This window comes from Anser anser (assembly GCF_964211835.1).
Source record: "Anser anser genome assembly, chromosome: 3".
Lineage (NCBI taxonomy): Eukaryota > Metazoa > Chordata > Aves > Anseriformes > Anatidae > Anser > Anser anser.
The window spans coordinates 116761637-116775471 of record NC_139722.1 but is presented as its reverse complement, the minus strand read 5'-3'; the positions used below and the strand labels follow the sequence as shown (position 1 = coordinate 116775471).

Below are 13835 nucleotides of genomic sequence, written 5' to 3'. Positions count from 1 at the left end.
TGCGAGACATATGGGAGCCAGATTGTACCTGTCACAAGTTGCCAACCTGAATTTGTGGGGTGTAAGGGGACACGTTCTCAAGGGAATTTCCACTTGACGTTCCTGATTGCTTTGGCTAATATTTGCTTTGTGACCTTTCCATTAGCAGATACAGCGTGCAGCGCTGGGTGCCTGAGCTGCCCTGGGGTGCGTTTCCCTCTTAGGTTTGCCGATGGAGGTGCATGTGCAGGCCAGACCCACTGCAGGGAAACTGGGCTCTCCAGCTCTGTGGCGGATATTCAGTGTCACCTTGGGAGGTATTTTCCACCTGAAGTGGCTGCCAGGACTACCCAGGTATGGAGCATCCACAGCTGGAGAACAGAAGAGAGATGGTTCAGATCTTCTCAGTTATGCCACTCGTGGTGCCTGTTGTGAGACTGTGAAATCCATCTGCTTTTGTTTGAAAATTGATTTTGCTTTTATTGGGATAATCAGTATTATTTTAGAAAATCCATATATCATCAACCTGAAGCAATTTGCAGGGTTTTTCAATTTACTGAATTTAAAAGAAAAAAAAAATCCTTGAGTTTTGCTCCAGATTAATAGAAAAGTTGCTGGCTGTGAAACCTGCCAAATGCAAACCCCAAAGCCGGAGCACTGACCCTAGGAAGGGCAGGGCAGATGTGGCAGCTGAAGGTCGGGCATTTCACCTTCTGCATAGGCACCCTCGCAGCACCCCGTGGTGAGAAGGGAGCAGCCCTGCCCTGTGCCACCCCTCGCAGGTGTCCTCCCAGCCACAAGTTACTTTTCTCCTCCTCTGTCATCCAGAAAATAAAAAGGAGACGGGAAAAAGACCCCACCCTGAATTCACAACCTCCGCTTGCATGTTTTGGTTTGTGAAAAGCAGCAGAGGAAGAGAGTAGGCGACTGTGAATGAAGCTTTACCAAACCAGCCCCCACATGCATATTTCATACTATCGTTTATCAAAGTTTTATGAGCATCTGGTCTTGGCCCCAAAATCTCTTCGATTGAGGGATTTCTTTTTTTATCTGCCCGGGTTTGACTACATGCGGAGTCTGCTCTAGCTCACTTCCCCTATCAATCAAACCCGCGTTGGCGCTCCACGTGCCTGGCCCTGGGCTCCAGCCGGGCTGCGCCTGTGGACCACAAACCACGCTTGCCGTGGAGCCCCTGCTTATGCCTTTGATTTCCCAAGAGAGAATTTGGGAGTGTCTAGCTTACTTAAAAATAGTTTCTTGTCTTTTCCTTCCTAGAGCAACTAGTGTGGAGTTCGGCAGCAGCGAACGGACTTGGGAGGGGAAGGGCAAGAAGAGGTGGGAACAGGCGAAAAGAGCAGGTTTGAGGCATTTCCCGTGCTGCCCCGCAGAGCAGGGGATGCGAATGAAAGTGAGGACCTCGGGCAGGTTTCAGCTATGCCGAGCTCTGTTTTGTTGCCATATGTTGTGGGAAGAAATCCTAGGGTTTGGCTTTTTTTTTTTCTTCTTTTCCCTAGCACTAAGCAATCCCTCAAGACTTCCCTCAGCACTCAAACCCCATCTCATCAACATTCATGCACATACTGCAACATTCATTCACGCATGTCTAAAGGAAAACCAGATATGTTTCATATTTCACAAGTTTTTTTTTCTTTTCTTTTTTTTTTCTTTTTTTTTTTTGTTTATTTTGATTTTTTAATCACAGGCTGGCTTAGAAATATCAGGTGTTTGAGAGTTGGTTCCCATCTTCCTGTGAATTAATGGTCCCTTCTGGGCAAACTCAAGAGAGCCCACAGAAAACTTTTTATGAGTATCTGGATGAACTTCTGGACACAAAGTCCTGTAGGTTGCTGAGGAAAGTCTTTCATTTGTTGTCAGCTGATTTTTTTTTCTTAGGTTTGTGAATAAGTGATAGATCTGTTTAATGACTTCAGTGGTAGTGATCATTTTTTTACATACAGAAAAACCCTTACTCCTGGGATACAATCTACCACAGATTTCAGTTATTTGGCTGTTTGAAATTACCTGCAACAAAAGAGTCTGAAGGTTAAAAAAAAAGGGGGTGGTGGTGGGTGGGGCAGGGTTGTTAATTTTCAATTCTTCTTTTCCTTTGTTATTTGTTAAATTTTCCGTCAGCTCCCGTGTTATATTCAACCTGAAATTTCTAGATGCCTTCGCAAAATTTCAGTGGGACTGCAAAACCACGAGGCTTTGAAGCTATCAGGGAACAGTTTCTAGGAAGGCTTTTTGGCACAGGTCTGAGGAAGAAAGACACCTGGAGATGTTACATGCAGAGAGGGCTCACAAATGAGCTTATTTGCTAGGTGGGTTTGCTCGATTTAAGGGGACTTTATTCATAAGTCTAGACAGCTTAACATTGACTGACCATCTTATTTCACATTAATGCAGCTTCAAAGCCATTTGCATTTTTAGCACTCCACTTATGCTCCCAGGCCTGATAGATCCAGGTAGCAATGGGTACATTATTTAAAATCTGTGAAGAGCAGCAACATTTTACAGTGGTTGGGTCAATAGCCAGCCTAATATCGGAGCGCTGACGTTTGAGCCTCTGAGACTCTGAGCTACTCCTGGCATATGTCTGATTTCTCAGCTCTCATTTCATGAAACTTCGAAGATCAGGTTTTGCTTTATCTTTTTTTTTTTTTTTCTTTTGGAGAACGTGTTCGACAGCACTCCCTCTTCTGCTCGCCACTGCACGTCTAGATGGAAGTCACCTGTGGGCAGAGGGTGAAGGTATCAGATGCGCTTTCAGGCTTGCGCCGTAGCCCTGCCGGCAGCTCTGGGGCCACAGGTGCGTTAAGAAGGAGAATTGCTGGGGTTTGTTCCAAAATATCTCCCTGGGCATCCCGGCCCCATGCTGCTGATGGCTCGCTGCCAAGGGCATTCAGAACCGCTGTTAACTCCCGTTTGATCTCGGAGTATTACTTGGCCTGTCTTAAAATCCTGCTATGAACCCCCAGAAAAAGGAAGCTCCCGCAACTTCAGGCCAGTTTAGAAATCCTAAGCCTTAGAGTATGGCTAAGTTTCCAAAGAAAGGGGTCTTGACTGCGGTTATGTTGGAGGGAGGAAGCTACTTGGTTGGCTGTGTTTGGGAGGAAAAAATATGTTATTTACATATTGTATTAAAAACTGGCTTCTGCTGCCTCCTGACTTGTTAGCTAGCGAGGGACGGTGTTTCGGTGCTGCCTCCAGCCCTGCGCAGTGTCTGCGAGCCTCCCTCTTCCAGAGGTGATGGGTCCCTGAAACCTTGCCACTAAAATGCAGGGGGGACGGGAGAAGGGAAGAAAAAAGTTCGCAGCTAAAAATATCAGACACTAAACATTCAGGTTGGCCAAATAGGAGATAAAAAAATATTTTACATATTTTCCAAGTGTAATTGTTCTTGTATTTAGCCTGGGCTCTACTTTACTGAACAAAAGTGAAAACAAGTAGATGACAAACATTGAAGGCTGGAATCAGCTAGAAATATTTAGAGTTTCTGCACTGCAGGAACCATGTGTGGTTTTGTTTTTTACTGGCTCCAGCCCTTTGTCTGAACGTTTATATATTTCTTGTGCCTAGTAATTACAGCCAAACTGCTCTGTGATTCCCTGAGTGCAAACAGACTAGAAAACGAGCAAAGCTAGGAAAAGCAGGCACTCAAAATCTGTCCTTGAGTCCAACCAATATGTTCTGTGGGATAGATCTGCATGCCTTCAGGAGTATCATAAAAAAGAAGGAGCTGACAAAACAGTTGTTTAGAAGGGACGGTGTTTTCTGTGAAAAAAATCCTAGAAAATCTGTACAAGGATTTAAAGCTCTAGTCAAAAAAAAACCAGGAATCGCCATCTCATAGAAAATGCCCAACTTAATTCTGCTTTCATCCTGATTCAGCACTTTCTGTTCCAGAAGAAGTTAAGCAAATTTGAATTTAATAATGAAAAAACAAAACAAAACAAAACCAAAAACAAAGACTTGTCGTACTACAGTTTTAATATTCCAAACGAGCGACCCCACATGCTGCTCAGGTAGACTGAGTTGTGCTGTGTGACGGTGTCTGCAGTCGCGTCAGGGAAAGAGAAAACAGCTCACAGCAAACCAGGCACTGTGGTGGGAAACGTGCTGCAACCGCTGAACCGTTCTGGGTCATTTTGACCATCTGCATATTTCTGATGAAGTTTGAGCAGGCCTAAACAAAAATAGCTTGTTTCAGTTTCCTGGTGGAAGTATGATTGTTCCTAGGAAAAAATAATACTTTCTTACGAAGAATTTAGGTTTTATAGAAGCACTCTTTGGTGCTAGAAAATGGGTCCCGTTTAAAACTCCTGAGCAAGTCCCATGAAAATATTTGTGGTATTTTTAAATGGGCCTGTGGGAAACTCTTGCAGAAAAGTGATAAGGATAAGCTACTGCCCTCCCTTGTGAGGAGGAGTAAGGCTTTCCCAAGTCTGGGCAGTACTAGGAGGACATGCTCTCGCTCAGTTTTCTTGCACAAAGAATTGTTCCCAGATTAATAGCCTGATTTTACCTCAGTGAGTAGAAAACGAATGCAGCTTCTTAAAGCCAATTATCCCTGATAATTTCATCCCTATGAAGCTCTATAGAAGTCTCACATGGTCTCCTGGCAGGAGAGAAAGATGTTGTCTGTGGGTGTCCACCTGACACCTTGCACTTGCCCACAAGGACAGGACTGTCCCTTTCTGCGCAATGGAACCGAGAGGTGTACCTGCAAGAGCCAGCTGGTTTGATGACCATGTCTGAAAGACTTGAGCTCTGCGGTCTGCAAGGAAACCATGCACAGCAGCCTATGGTCTTTCTGGGGTCAGAGGGGCTGGTGGTGCTCGTCCACATTGCAGGAGAGATCCAAGACAAGTTTTGAACAGTGGTCTAAATAAAAGAGTAACCATTCCTAGAGCAATCACTGCCAAATTAAAAAAAAAAAAAAGGCTGTGCAGCATAAGGAAAAAATTATGCTAGTGTTTTTTAGCAAATTTTTGTTTTAAGAGTATAACTACTGAAGTCAGAATTATTTACTGAAGTGGGTAATTCTTTCTTGGGTTGTGATCTGACCTGAATCTGTTCTTTTTCCCTTCCTGTTGCACAACTTTTCTGTTATTCCTAATTTGCTTTTCTAGACATTTTGTTTTCTTGCTTAGAAAAAACAATTAACAAGCAGCAACCCAAATAGGTTTATGGTGCTTTGTGTCTGCTGTTAGTAAAAAGCCAACACAGGTAGTAAGGAGGAATCCAAGTTGTCCCGCACACCCCCAAAAACGGGTACATTTTGCTATTTTTAGCAGCTATGATAGTAGCAGCTACTATTTTGCTACTGTGCAGCAGCTTGCAGTTGTTTGAAAGTTTTGAAAACCACCGTGAGACTGCTGGCATTGCTGGGTGTGTTGTCTTAACATTTCCCACTGTTGTCCTTTGTGTTAGCCGGCACGAAGAGAGCAGGCGTGGAGGACCCCAGGTAACTGCACCAAGTCACTGTGGCGATGTGCCCATGCCAAATCGCTGCGTCGAACTGTCTGCGTAGCATTAAATAATCCTGCTCGGCTACCGGAACAATACTGCGAGTTCCTGCCAGCTCTGCTCAGGCTTATGTTCTCTGTATTGTTACATGGCACCACCCAGGCTCAGGGAGATGGACGACCAATACCAGGTAGTGCAAGCTCAAAAAGTGCAGCTATCCTTGAAGAGGTGCCTAAGGGAGGTGCCTAAGCCCCCTGCACAGACCTTTGGACCCAAAGGTGAAAGCAGCTCTTACTGGGATTGCTGTGAAGGTTACAAACTCGGGGCATCTTTAGGCTAAACATGAATATAGCACATTGAATTAATCTATCCTGTAATAAATTTAGTGTTGCATGTGGCCTAAGTAAGGTTCTTTGTTATCCATGAGAATCTCCTGGTGAAGTCAATGCAAACCTCCTGTATGCTCTGACATCCAAATTTGGGTCTGTGCTCTCATGTTCGATACTAAAATCAAAGGGGGTAGTAGGAGGATGATCGTTTCCCATGGCTGAAGAGCAAAGTAAATGCATTAGCTTAATAATATTAGTTATAAGATGCAGAGATAAGAGAAGTGGGTGGGGAGCAACAGTTCCCATCTGAGCCCTAATTGGGACTGTGGGAAAGCTTCAGTAAGCAAACCCCACACCAGGTGAAAGTCGTTACAGCTGAAACGCATTACACATCCCAATCTGGGCCAAGTTCACTGAGGTTTTGTAAACCTTTTGATGAACCTGGGCTGAGTTTTAAGTGAGTCTGGCCTGAGTTACAGAGTCAGGTGGAAATGCTCTTCTTCTGGCTGAGTTATGCTGTCCGTTTGAACTTGAAATTTGATGTGAAATTTAGGATGTGAGAACCCGACACAGACCCAAAGAACAAAAGAAGATCCCTATAAGTACCATACAAACAGAGGACCCCTGGTTCTCACTGTATCATTATTTTGTTGAACTTGATGTATTTCACAGCTACGTTTAGCAGGTATGAAAGGCCTCGGCCAATTCTCGTTTGCACCGTTTCTCAGAAATTCTCGTTTACACAGTGTTTCCATCACATTCTTGGAGGACAGATCTGTGTTAAATACCCACAGGCAACAAAGCTGAGACCAAGATGAAATAGATTTTCCTGGTTATTTTATACTTTCAGTGCAGGGAGAGTATTTCCGCTGATTCAAGCCCAGTCGGAACGTCGGGTTCATGGCAATAGTACTCCTGCTACGAACAGGTGAGCTTTGGCACAGGCTTCATGGCACAGCCTCTGTCCTGCTGTTGGGCACGATGAATGCTTGTCCCACGGTGTGGCTTTCTTCTCTTTGGCATCTGTAGCATGGTGCATCTCCAGATGTGCCCATAAGCATACTTTTCATGCAGTCTGACTTTCACGCAGCTGAATACACAAGTAAGAAGTTAGCATGCAATATATATTACCCTGGGCAGGCGTTACTGCATGCCGTGTGCCCGATGAGGTGGGCTGCTATGGAGGTTTTCCTGTGCTTCGCCATCTGAAGGGGGAGGAGGCAGCTTGTAATGGGTCATCTGGTGGAGCAGGAAAGCGACGACCTGCCTGTTTGTTGGTTGTTTTTTTTTTTTTTTCCAAAGAGGTAATACAGGAAAACTGTAGAAAATGTACTTGGTGAGTGGGGAGCGTGCCCCGTTAAGGTGCTGTTGTGCTGTATCGCTCAGTCTTTGTGTGGCGATTTTGCTGGTTTTGGACACTGGGAGGCTTTCCTTCGGAGCACTGGACACAACGAGTCTGAGGATGCAATGAGAGCACCCCAGATACAATGTTTTGCAACAAGCAGCAGCTATCAGTGGCAGGAGTTGTTGGCGAAGCAGCAATGCTGTAAGCCACCAATTAACGTGGTACATGCTGCGTGGTCTTCCAGAGAAGCCTTATGATATACTGAAAAGCATCACATGAGAGAATATATGGTTAAAACAGCACAAGAAGATAAGAAAAAAAAAAGAAAACAGTCTTGAGCCCGAATTAACTTAAAATGTTTAGCTAGACTCTCAGCTGGTTTAAGGAAGTTTCTGCTGACGTCTGAGGAGCTGCCAGGTGATGCTGGCTGCGTGCATGGCCACTTGTTAAGTTGGCTTCATGCAGTTAAAAAAAGGAAAAAAAAAAAAGAATTAAAAATGTTTGCTGCTCTCAGAAGAGTGTGTCCTGTGAATGAAATGCTTCACTTTAGGGTGATGTGTTGTGACTTATGAAGATTTGAAATACCTGTTATGGTTCGGCTCTCACTTTGCGGGGACTGTGTTTGTCAGGCGATGATTGAAGTGGCAAATCAGTATTCTCCTAGCTAGAATTTCCAATGGGGAGGCAGATAGCTGCAAAAACATCAGTTTTAAGAATAAAATAAAATGAAACAAGCAGTAATAAAAAAAGTACTTGACAGGCAAATTTGGTGTTACACGTTCTGCATTTCTTTTCAGTCTTTCAAACTTTCTGAACACTATAATTTGTTTCTAGTGTTAGCATCACTATCATCAAAGATGTTGGACTCTATTAGCTCAGCTGTCTAAGGGATGTCTTTTTGAAAAGGAAGAGATTGGGGGAAAAAAAAACAAGAAGTTCAGCCACTTGAGTTTAAGCATAATCACTTTTCTTAACACATTTCATTTGCAATCAAGGCACAGATGACAGGAGAAATTTCATCCCACTGCTCACTTGCCCCAGGCTGGGGCAGGCAAAGGCATAGTTTCTGTGTTAGTTGTGGTTTTTCCCTAAGGTCACTCCTTCAAGGCAGGACTGCTGCGTAGTGTGACTTGAGCCACAGTATGGACAGAGACCTGGGTTAAACAAAACCTGTCATTTGATCTAACAGCTCAAAAATTTGGCTCAGTGGATGTTTCTTCCTACCCATCATTTTTTCCCAGGGTAGGAATACAGGGACCCCTCTCTCCAACTTTGACATTAATAGTAGCTTATTCAGTCAGGAGCAGAGCAGCTGTAGGATTATGGGTGTGGAGAGCAATGGATGATCACCAGTTACGTGAAGGAGAAGGTGTGGGTGGTCCTGGTGAAGGCTCTGCCCCGAAATAGATTAGGGGCTACACACTAGCTTCAGCACAATCTCCCTGCTTCAGCATGTCACTTATTTCTTCTCAGAAGGTGACATTAGTCCTTCCTTTCTATTTTTCCATCTTAACTGTGACAGTGTGAGCGGCCGATGGTGGGCACTGCTGCTGTGCTCGTGTCCTGTGCCTTGTCTGGTGGGCCCCAGCTGCAGCCGGAGATAGAAGATGCAGAATATGGGACAGAATTTTTAAAATGTTAGGATTCAAACTCTTCATCTGGATTTTGGAGTGTTTGCCACTCATTTCATTTATTGGCAATTACATTCTTATGAAATCCTCTACAATGCTGATTGAATGTACTCCCTAAAATGAACATGACAGGAGGAGATGGGGGTGGCTGTTTCCCATTAGTAATTCTCTACTAGAAAAAAAATCCTGCTTAAATCTCTCCAGTGCTAACATGGTTTCTTAAGTGTGTACTAGGAACTGAGGGACATTATAGCCACAGATGAACCTTGAAGGCAATGAAAACTGCTTGCAGCTGTGTGGTCTCTGCTTTCACTTGTTTATTTGCTATTTGAGAAATTTGTGTTGTTTTGAGGCAGGATCTCAGAGATCCAGCATCTAATGGGTCCAAGGGATTGTAGAGGATGCAGTGCAGTCTGATTAAGTGAGAAACTTAAGAGAGCATCTGCCATGATTAAGCCATGAGTGATGGAAATGGTCCATAGACAAATCTGTCCCAGGTGGAAGAATTACGGGATTTAGGGTGGATATATGCCAAGATGAAGGGTTTGCTGTAGGAAAGCATGTAGGATGAGGCCGTATTTAGTCAGATAGGGAGAGCCATGGGGACTTTGGGGTTCATAACATTAGGAAGAAGAAAGTAGGAGATGGTTGTGGGTACATTGAGGTGGTTGCACCGTGCAGTGGGGAGCGATTTGACAAAAGTGAATGATGCTTTGCTGCCTTGCTCTTCAATACTAAAACAGAACTTTACACCTCTTCAGAAGCACTACTACACAGCCAGAAAGCAACAACTATGGATGAATAAAAAGGATGGCAAAACCCGCTTTCTCTCCCCTGTGCACCTTCAGACAGTGATCTTGTAGCCCAAGACACCAGGCCCTTTGGGGAAAAGCAAGTGTGGGATGTAGCTGGTATCTGAAAGAGATGCTGGAGGGCATGGGCAGAAGTGTACCTTCCACCATTCTCCCAGAGAAGCTCTGGATGCCAGACGCCAGGAGAGTGCAAGGGGAACGACCCTTGGGTAGCAGCCGGGTGTGCATGCTCCTTAAGCAGCACGTCTTCCTGCTGCTCCTGGCGAGATGGCGTGGGGCTGGGTGCTGTTTGGTCCAACCTAGGAGAGCATTTCTTCTGGTTTTCTCTTGTAGATGACTTTGCTCAGCACAATATGGCTGTGGGAGGCGGTGGCCACACAGTGAAATCCTGTGTTTGTCCCCTGGGTCCATTGCGTGCTGCATGAGACAGCACAGTGCAACTGTGCTTCTTCGCCGAGCCTCCATGAGGCTTCAGAGGCACCACGGCCCCCATCCTTCCCTCATCCTTAGAAAACATTTTCCTGATGCATTTGGAAACTTTCCCTCCCGTTCCCTTACTGTTTGTGATGACCTTTCTCTCTTAGTGGGAGACATAAATTGCATTTTTAAATACGGACAGGCTGTTCACCAGAGACTGAACCTCCAGAGGAAGAGGCTTCCCAAAGCACGAATCGATGAGAGCTCTGTGTTTTCCACTGGTCCCAGGGCGTATGTCAGCACTGGCCCTCCTGGCCTCATGGCTCTGGGACTTATCTGAGCAGAGGGTGACCCAGATTCCAGTTCTCTCTGCCTGACTCAGATGAGGGATTTTTTTGTTTGTTTTCAATAATAACCCCTCCAAACAAATATGCTATCTGGAAATCCTCCACCAAATATCTTAATGGCACTTGAGGCCTGGGCTAGTTAGTGGCATCAAGTGAAACAAAAGCATCTCCCTGACAATACAGGAGCCATTCCTATTGTGAGGGAAAAGCATTTACCAACGTGTCCTGATGAAAATACTCTAGCTGGGTCAAGTAATGCTTATGAAAAATTCTTCACTGTTTCTCTGATATGTTCAGTGAAGGAACTTTAATTTAGTGGGACTCAGTTGAAAAGAACCAGTCAAGAAACACTGGGAAAGCTGAATGCGTAACATAAATACCTGCAGTTCAAACCAAACAATGCCATTGTTGTTCCGTAATCAGGATACATTTTTCAAACAATGCCTGGTGGTGTTCCTTGCTAGCTGGTGCAGGTAGCACACTCTCAGATGACTAATACATAGCATGTATCTGGATACATAAATTACTGTTTACTAATCTTGCACTCTCTTAGTCATCCTCATAGACCACTAAAAGCAGCGTGCTGACATTGGGTGCTTTTTAAAATAAGTAAATGTTCTGTTTGTGTTGCAAGTTGCTGGATGCAGAATTCAACTTTGCTGTAGCTGTGGTTCGCTTGAATGATCTTGACCTGATCTTGAAGGGTTTGAAAGGCTAATCCATTCATTCCTATTCCAGACATACACAGATTAGGCTTCTGTTGAAACAACTCGCACTTTTGAAAATAGCAACAAAACTGCAATCGGCTTTGCATGTATCTTAAGTTTTCAGTCTGGCAAATGATACTGGCCTTTGTGCCCTTTCTTGCTGTGTTTCCTGAAGAGCACAACTCTCCTGGTCAGCCTTGAGGTTCTCTTTTTGGCCAGTAAATTCAGTAGATAGAGGTTACAGGCATGGTGACTTCTTGATCTCTGATTTGGTTTTGCTGTAGTGTTTCAGTATGAGGTGACCTGGCGAGTTGCCTTGTGCATGGGCTTCGAGTGCAGGTTATCTTGATTCAACATCCACTTTCTTTTGCAGATTTTGCAGCAAGTCTCACAAAAGAAGCACGGTGGCTTTGAAATAGTTGCTTCTCATTTCTCCTTTGAAATGCCAGCTGATAACAGAAATGTTTGACAGCCAGATCACGCACTGGTGCAGGTGGAACTATGCTGGTTTGTGTCAGCTGGGGAAACTGGGTTTGGACACATCCATGCATGTCTACGCAGACATACCCACTGTCCCCAAGTAGAGGTGTTTGTGTGTGCACCCAGCACTGGGAGGCTCTTCTCAGCTGATGAGTTCTGGTTATGGGGTTGTTAATTTTCATGCCAGTGGATGTGTCTCCCGTGCTGCTGAGCAGAAAGTAATGGTGTGTTCAAGAGCTGTGCACAGCCTACATGTGTGGGCGTCCATTTGCTAATGCCTGTTACCAACCATGAAGGGCAGAGCCTCAGGTGAGAGCAATGTGCGTGCACCCATACCTTAGGAGGGGTAGCTTTCCTTGGGGGCCTTATGGGAGCCTCCCCATTAGCACTGAGTGATGCGTCCCCATTCCTGCCTGGCGTGCTATAGCCGCGTGTACACCTGCACAAAATGCTGCACGCCCCGCTTTTGGCCAGCGCTGTGCTCCACATCAGTCAGTCAGCAGGTAGGCTGCTGCTGTGTGAATCAATACGGTGTACTTAGGTGCATCCCTCTCCCCGTATATCATCAGCAGGCAGGGTCTGCACAGTGCCCTTTTATAATTAAAAACTGGACAGTTTCCTTGTGCCCATTAACACGGTTCTGCATAAATCTGCCCGGAGGCCCCTGGCTGCCCATCTCCACCTCGCAATTGTTTGGCTTTCTTGGAGACTCAGTCGTTGCATGCAGCAGGACAACTTCCCTGGGTGCACGGTGAGGAAACTGGCTGTTGCTTTGCTGTGCAAGCGGGGTGACCTCAGGAGGTACTGGGCTTCCCTTCGGTTTGTCTGCGACTGCTGCATGAAACAGGAATGGGTGCTTACTGGCAAATGAGCCCTGCATAAAGTTTCTTCCACTGAGATGTCAGGATGCCTCTTGCAGTCAGGTAGACCTGCCAGACCTTTGGAAGGAGCTTTTGGCCCCAAACAGGAGGATGCTTGTAAGCTTGCACAGACTATTGGCCAAAACCCATTCAAGAATGGGAACAGGGATAATTGCTTGCAACCCAAGTGCTGGCAAAAGTTCTTTTTGTTGTACTTCTGCTGTGACACCGGTCGTGGAGATGCGCCTTGCTGAGATTGCTGGTGCCGCGGGTTGGGTCTGCGCGAGTGCCCTGGGATATTTTACAGCCAGGAGTGGGGGACTTCTCGGCGGAGCTGGAAATACAATGGCATTGGTCGCCCGCTAAAGGAGAGACCCCAGAAGGGTAATTACTTGCTGCATATTTACAGCCTGCGTGGCAATGGCTCGCTCGCCAGACTGCGTATGTGGGCTGCATAACGAATGCCGGCGGCCGCTAAACGCTTTCCCCTGCAGTCCGCTGAACTCCCCGAGGCATTAAAACTATACTTCTTGACTTAAGACTATAGAAGCACATACTGCTCCTATCATTCATGTGGGCTGTGTTACACTGACAAAGAAAAAGGATTTTCTTATTGTCTCTGCCATGCTGACCTTTAGAGTGTTTACTTTTCAATCAGCTTTAAGAAGGCGAGCTCAAACTCCCCGGCATCAGCAAGTTCAGTACGCCAGCACTCTCGCCCAAACGTTTGCCAAGATAACACCGAAGTGACAAATAAACACAAGTTGTTTTTACAGGTGTAAAATCAACAGATCAAATACTGACCTGAGCCGTGGTTGTGAATCCGGCCTGTGTTGTGTTTGAAGAATACCACTGCATCATTTACACTTGCAAACCCTTTGTAATCTTAATCTCTTTGTTGCTTTTATGTTATGCTGGCCCCCCAAGGTTAAAGAAAGAGATTTAGACCTTAAACACAAATCCAGCCTTCAAGCTCTGGAATTATCTTTGCCTTTAAATGCAACTGATCAATGCCCATTTCTTTTGAAAATAAAACCCTTTTGAACCTTGAAAGCCTTCCACTGTTGAGCTATGTCTAAGTGCCACATGGGGAAATGGGCAGAAAAAAGCCCATTTTTCCCTTAGTGCTTGCATTAGAGGTCCTAAAGTTCAGTCCAACGCAATCAATTTAATTGGCGCTAGCTCTAGTGACAAATTATACTGGTTTACACTCAAGTGTAGCACAGATTCCTCAAACGCTGGGAAAGAAGGGAGATACACTTCTTGGTCTCTACTTAAAGAGGGCAACAGTATTGGAAAAGGAGCACATTTAATTTATCACTGTCAGAGCAGGTGCAAAGTTTAATTCTAACTAAAAGCATTAAACAATTAACCCAGACAGTCAGGCCCTTCTGAAAATGCTCAGTTGCAGAGAACACATGGACCAGATTACCAATGGAAAAAAGTCATGGTTCCTCTT

General features: G+C 45.1%; 1 protein-coding gene across 7 annotated transcripts in view; it reads left to right on the top strand.

Moving 5' to 3' along the window:
• The window catches only part of LOC310896863 (uncharacterized protein), a 202306-nt gene that overhangs the window by 30914 nt on the left and 157557 nt on the right, over positions 1-13835 (top strand). Inside the window, exons 1-2 of one of the 7 annotated variants that reach the window (XM_083829743.1) lie at positions 817-1387; positions 2654-2788. The exons of the other annotated variants lie outside the window; for them this stretch is intronic. Coding sequence (XP_083685869.1) covers positions 2738-2788 — 51 coding nt within the window. The 5' untranslated portion in view covers positions 817-1387; positions 2654-2737. Of the gene's footprint in view, positions 1-816; positions 1388-2653; positions 2789-13835 lie in introns of those variants that run through there. 7 annotated transcript variants of the gene reach the window in all.